The sequence below is a fragment of the Phaethon lepturus genome, unplaced genomic scaffold, assembly GCF_000687285.1.
Source record: "Phaethon lepturus isolate BGI_N335 unplaced genomic scaffold, ASM68728v1 scaffold13506, whole genome shotgun sequence".
Classification (NCBI taxonomy): domain Eukaryota; kingdom Metazoa; phylum Chordata; class Aves; order Phaethontiformes; family Phaethontidae; genus Phaethon; species Phaethon lepturus.
Window position 1 is genome coordinate 25,752 of NW_010548364.1, and position 6,109 is coordinate 31,860.

At 46.0% G+C, this 6,109-nt stretch overlaps 1 protein-coding gene across 1 annotated transcript in view; it reads right to left on the reverse strand.

Annotated features, from left to right (window-relative positions):
* Window positions 1-5,201, reverse strand: part of LOC104623001 — a 7,599-nt gene extending 2,398 nt beyond the window's left edge. Inside the window, 3 exon segments of the mRNA XM_010289940.1 lie at window positions 2,599-2,770; window positions 3,556-3,658; window positions 5,054-5,201. Of these exon segments, the coding sequence (XP_010288242.1) occupies window positions 2,599-2,770; window positions 3,556-3,658; window positions 5,054-5,201 (423 nt within the window).
* Window positions 5,202-6,109: the final 908 nt, after the last annotated feature.

The window sequence follows — 6,109 nt, forward strand, 5'->3', positions numbered from 1 at the left end:
GGCCAGTGGAAGGTAAAGATTATTTCTACAGTACATTGCTATGAAATAAGCTGTGTAGAGAATTAAGAAATTCAAGGTAATAAATTAGTTTCTCTTATACCTAATATATCCTATTGCTCAAATTGCCACAGTAAAATCATTACCTTATAAATACAAGTGTTGCCAAGCGTTAACCTGTTAACAGATTTAGAATTACAGCACTGTTGTTTGATTAACTATTAAAGTCTTACTGTAACAAAAAATTATTTCTGAATTAACACCAGCAAAAAACATTTGCTTTTTATTCCCCCCCCTCCCCCCCCCCCCAAAACCCCCCCCATTTTAAAGGAATTGTAAAGCACTGAAACAGGTTTTTGGACTGTACTTCCTTACCTCTTTTCAAAATCACATTTTAAGAGAGTAAAAAGATTACATTAAAAAAAAGGGGGAGCGGGGGGAAGGAAAAAGGAGACAGAGGGAGAAAGAAAGGGCAGAGGGGAAAGGGAGAGACTGTGCCCTGAAATACAAGGATGGATAATCATATGCCAAAAGCCATAAAAGCATTCTGTTAAACACTACCATCTGAGGTGGCACTGTTTAGCGCTGAGAAGCAACACAAAACTCACAAAACACACACCTCCAAAAGCTCATTTTCAGTTTGTTTGGTTTTTTTTATATTTTTATACATACATATCTATCTATCTGTCTCTCTCAAAGAATCACAGAATGGTTTGAGTTGGAAGAAACCTTAAAGATCACCTAGTTCCAACCCCTCTGCCATGGGCAGGGACATCTTCCACTAGACCAGGTTGCTCAAAGCCTCCCTCGACCTCTTCTTTTGACAGCGCCCAGGATACAGTTGCCCTTCTGGACTGTGAGTGCACATTGCCAGCTCACATTGAGCTTCTCGTCAACCAACACCTCTGGTTGGTTCTTAGATGGTCTTAAACCTGATCTTCTCCGACAGTGGGCAGTTACTCATTCTCGCAGTTCCTGCCTTTGCCTTCTGCGACTTGGGCAGCATGGCTTCAGCAGTTGCTGGTGAAGACTGAGAAAAAAAAGTCATTGAGTACCTCAGCGTTCTCCATATCCCAGGTAACCAGGTCTCTCGTTTCCTTCCAGAGGAGGCCCACATTTTCCCTAGTCTTCTCTTTATCACCAACATACCTATAGAAGCTTTTCTTGTTGCCCTTGACATCCCTGCCCAGATTTAATTCTATCAGCTTTCCCAACACAATCCCTGGCTGCTCAGACAATTTCTCTGTATTCCTCCCAGGATACCTGTCCTTGCTTCCACCTCTGCAGACTTCCTTTTTGTGTTTGAGTTTGTCCAGGAGCTCCTGGTTCACCCTTGCAGGCCTCCTGGCAGTTTTGCCTGACTTACTCTTTGTTGGGATGCATTGCTCGTCAGCTTGGAGAAAGTGACCCTTGAATATTAACCAGCTTTCTCGGGCCCCTCTTCCCTCCAGGGCTTTATCCCATGATACACTACCAAGCAGATCCCTGAAGAGGCCAAAGTGTGCTCTCCTGAAGTTCAGGGTAGGGAGCTAGCTTTGCGCCCTCCTCACTGCCTTAAGGATTTTGAACTCCCATCATTTCATGGTCACTGCAGCCAAGGCTGCCCTTGAACTTCACATTCCCCAGCAGTCCCTCCTTGTTGGTCACAACAAGGTCCAGCATAGTAGCACCTTTCCTCGTTGGCTTGGAGAAGGAAGTTATCATCAACACATTCCAGGAACCTCCTGGATTGCTTATGCCCTCCTGTGTGGCTGAAGTCCCCCATGAGGACCAGGGCTTGTGAATGTGAGGCTGTTCCTATCTGTCTATAAAGGGCCTCATCTGCTTGGTCTTCCTAGTCGAGTGGCCTGTAGCAGACCTCTACTATAACATCAGCTGTCTCTGCTCTCCCTTTAATCCTGACACATGAACTCTCAGTTGGCTCCTCATCCATCCCCAGGCAGAGCTCCACGCACTCCAGCTGGTCACTGATATAGAGGGTGACACCCCCTCCTGGTCTCCCCTGCCTATCCTTCCTAAAGAGCCTGTATCCTTCCATTCCAATGCTCCAGTCATAGGAGAGATCCCACCACATCTCCATGATGCCAATAAGATCATTGCCCTGCAGGCATGCACACGTCTCTAACTCCTGCTGTAATTTATTCCCCATGCTGTGTGCGTTTGCATAGAGGCATTTAAGTTGGACCCCCGATGAAGCTGACTCACTGGCTGGAGGTGCTGGAATTCCTTTGTGTTGCTCTTCAGGTGTTCTCCTACTGAGCTGTGAACCTTCTCCAGGCTCTGGGCATCTACTGGTGGCACTGGCATCAAACTGGTAGGAGTGGGATGGATTGAGGTTCCCCTCCCCCACCAACTTTAGTGTAAAGCCTTCTTCACCAGCTTGGCAAGCCTATGACCCAAGATGCTCTTCCCCTTCTCTGACAAATGGACCACATCACGTTTCTCCAAGTGAGTCCCATGGTCTAAGTAGCTGAAGCCCTGGCTGTGGCACCAGTCCCATAACCATTGGCTGATTCACAAGATTTGACTGGCCCTTTCAAACTCCTTCCCTTTGACTGGGAGGACTGATGAAAAAACTACCTGCACTCCAGAGTCCCTTACCACTGCTCCCAGGGCTCTGTAAGCCTTCTTGATACTCCTCAGACTGCTCCTGGCTGTATCACTGGTGCCCACGTGAAACAGCAGCAGCAGATAATAGTTGGTGGACTGTACAAGGCTTGGTAGTCTCTTGATGACATCCCCGATACGAGCCCGCAGTAAACAGCACACGTCTCTAGAGAGTGCATCAGGTTGGCAAATGGGTGCTTCCATACCTCTCAGAAGAGAGTTGCCTACTACTATCACCCCTCCTACTGGCTGCTCCCAGGGCTCATAATCGTTCTTGATACTCCTCAGACTGCTCCTGGCCTTATCACTGGTACCCACACGAAACAACAGCAGTGGGTAACAGTCAGTGGGCTGTACGAGGCTTGGTAGTCTCTCGGTGACACCCCTAATACGAGCCGCTGGTAAGCAGCACACCTGTCTAGAGAGCGTGTCAGGTCGGCAAATGGGTGCCTCTGTACCTCTTAGAAGACAGTCGCCTACTACTATCACCCATCCGTCGCCTTTTCTTAGTTGTGCTGGTTGTTATATATACATATGTTGTTTTATAGATATATATTTATGTGTAATGTATTTATGTGTAAAGTATTTCACTGGAAGCTCTTGCAAAGCACAAAACAACACGGACGAGCTCTATTCTAGGAAGCTTTCTTAAACCCTTAAGAACTTAAAGCAGGTAATTAAGACTTTCAATCAGTTTTTCTAATTCTCTGCAACATTTCTGAATGTCAAGCATGCAGACTATGCCCAGGCCCGAGCGCAGACACTCTGCTCTTCAGAGATCCCAAACCAGCCAAGCTGAAGCTCGCTCTGCGCTAGCTGAGACTCGGGACTCACTGTGCTGCTTCCACTGCGCACACCTTTGGCTCAGTGACACCAGCCCCAAACCAGCAGAGGACAGTGCTGAAGGCCAATCTGTGGATAGCCAGTGTCTCAGAAATACTTTCATTTCACCTTCTTTCACTGAGGTACACAGTACCCCTGAAGATCACTTCATCCACGAGCATAATTTCTGATGATGAGCTTATTTTACACTCGGTAATAAGACAGGTGATTGCTAGTAGTTTAAAAGAGAGATTGAGAAGTTTCTAAGTTCACCAGCAGTTTTAAAGACGAGATGTCTGCTGCTGCTTCATTAGTCCACTAATTCATTTTAGAGTTTTCTGTAGTTCTCACCAGTAAAAGCTACTTCCGCTATGTATGTGATAAATACAGCTGTGAAATATACTCAGTCTTGCACTGGTCCATCACTGTCAGCATAGAAAAGCAAACAGGTATAGCCAGTAAACAAAAGTGACTTACCATAAAGCATGAGCTGACTTACCCAGCAGGGTAACTACTTTTGTCCTCTTTTTATTTATTTACTTTTTCAAACACAAAGGAAAGAAAGCAATAGTCCTGTATATCGAATGAATACAAAGCACAAAGATAACTTTTTTTGGATTTCAAAGCTCCAAGCCCAGAGATCAGAAACTAAACCCAAAATCAAATCTTTCAGCTGTCAGCTGGTCCAGCTTATTTTGGTATGCAGAGCAGCGTATCATCCAAAGAGACAGATTCCACCTGCTACTTATAAATACAACTTCAAGGCACACTTTACCAACACTGCTAACTTTGCTCTCATTACTGCACAATGCATGCTTCAGATTTTGGCAGGTCAGGACATTGTGAGTATCACAAGATAAATGCTGATAACTCTGTTCAGAACTACTCCACTTTCCTTACATAAACAGGTACATGTACATCCTCTCACCTTGTCATTTAATCAAAGACTTCGAATCTTTGGGCCAATCCCTCACCTAACAAGGTACAAGTCGTTTCCCCAGAAATCCACAGACAGACAGAAATTCACACAAGTGCAGAAAATTATTCTGTGTTACATCCATCTCCAAAACCATTCCTGAGCTCATTGCCAGCCTTGCAAAGAGGAAGGTAGAGCTAAGAGAAGAAAAAAAACCCCAAAGGAACAAAATCCATCCCTTAAAAACTCTTCTACAGCCTCAGCACACAAATGCTGAGCAACTACTTAAAAACAAAACAAAACCCCTGAAATTATCATTCACAGGATAGCAAGCAAACAAGCCTGCAAGGAAGAGAAGGCTTTCTGTACAGGCTATTGCCGGTTTGTTTATTTTTCCATACACTACAACTTGCAAGACAGAGCTATCAACGGGTAAGACAAACATGAATCACACACACCAAGAACATAAATCTGTTTGCATCAGCAAACACTATAGTTAGACTTTATTTCTCCGTTCAAAGAAATGTGGCTATGTACCACGCACACACCAACACCCTCCCCTCTCACACGCTCCTCGCCACAGAGAACTCAACACGCCGTCACTACTACATATGCGTCGCTGCGTCTTCCGTCGCGGCGCAGGTCCCTGCCCATCCCAACCGCGGTCGCACCACTCCTGTGGCACCGACCTCCTTACTTCTACCCTCCTACCCGGCTCCACCCTGCCTCCGCCACCACCGTGGCTCCGAGCCCTGGCCGTCCACGTGCACCGCCTGCCTGCCAGGTCCCTTCTGGATCCCCTGCGGGCAGCTGCCACGCGCACGGTCCCTTTGCCATGGCGGTGGATGGCCATCGCCATCCTGCTGACGCAGCTTAAAGGCCACTTCTTTTCCGCTCTCCTTCTTTTCTGTCTGCTCACTCTTCAGCCTCTGCCTTCTCCGTTCTCCCCAACGCTTCTGCTTCTTCCAGAAGCACCTTCGCCTCCTTCTCGTTCTCAAACCTGTTTGGGCCCTTCGTGACTAATTCTTCCATCTGGGCTCTCCCTGACTTGCACAGCTTTGGTCCCTGCTGAGACTGTCAGTCCCTGTTTGCCAGGACATTTCGGCACAAGTTTAAGTGCCTCGTCCTTGCCCGTTCTGTCCTCTTCCCTAGAAGATGCCCATTCTTCAGGCTTTTCTATCTTCAGTTACTACAGAGTCATCTCCGGCCACCAAGCTTACAACTTGTTCCCCTCCGGTCTATTCAAGTAACTCTGCTGCTAACAGCATAGTGCTCTTCCAAAAACCAAAGGATGCCAACACACGGCGCAAATGTCTGGCGTGCTAGGTTCAAGTGCCATTCTTCTCCTTCAAGGACCTCCACAGTTCCATCCTACTGTCTTTTGTGTGGGCAGTGATACTCTCTCCCTAATGCATCTTCTGTATCGATTTCCCACTTATGGTCTTGTGTTCAAACACTGCATTTAGAACTGTTTTTTCATTATTTTTTTATTCACTCTTAAAAGCATATTTTCCATAAATGACTGCAATTTATTTTCCAAAATGAAATCCATCACTCAGTTTTGTTGGGGTTTTTTCCCCCTAATGCGTAGTATGTGTAGTACATATTGCTATGTTCTAATTGGTACGTATATTCCTCAAGGCAGGGACCCGAAATCTTTTATGCATGCTCTTTTATATACTTTCATACGGTGCCAAATGTTCTGACTTCAAATAATTTCTAAGAGCAATTTATCATTATAAAGTCAAGCTTCACCTTTTCAAAGAG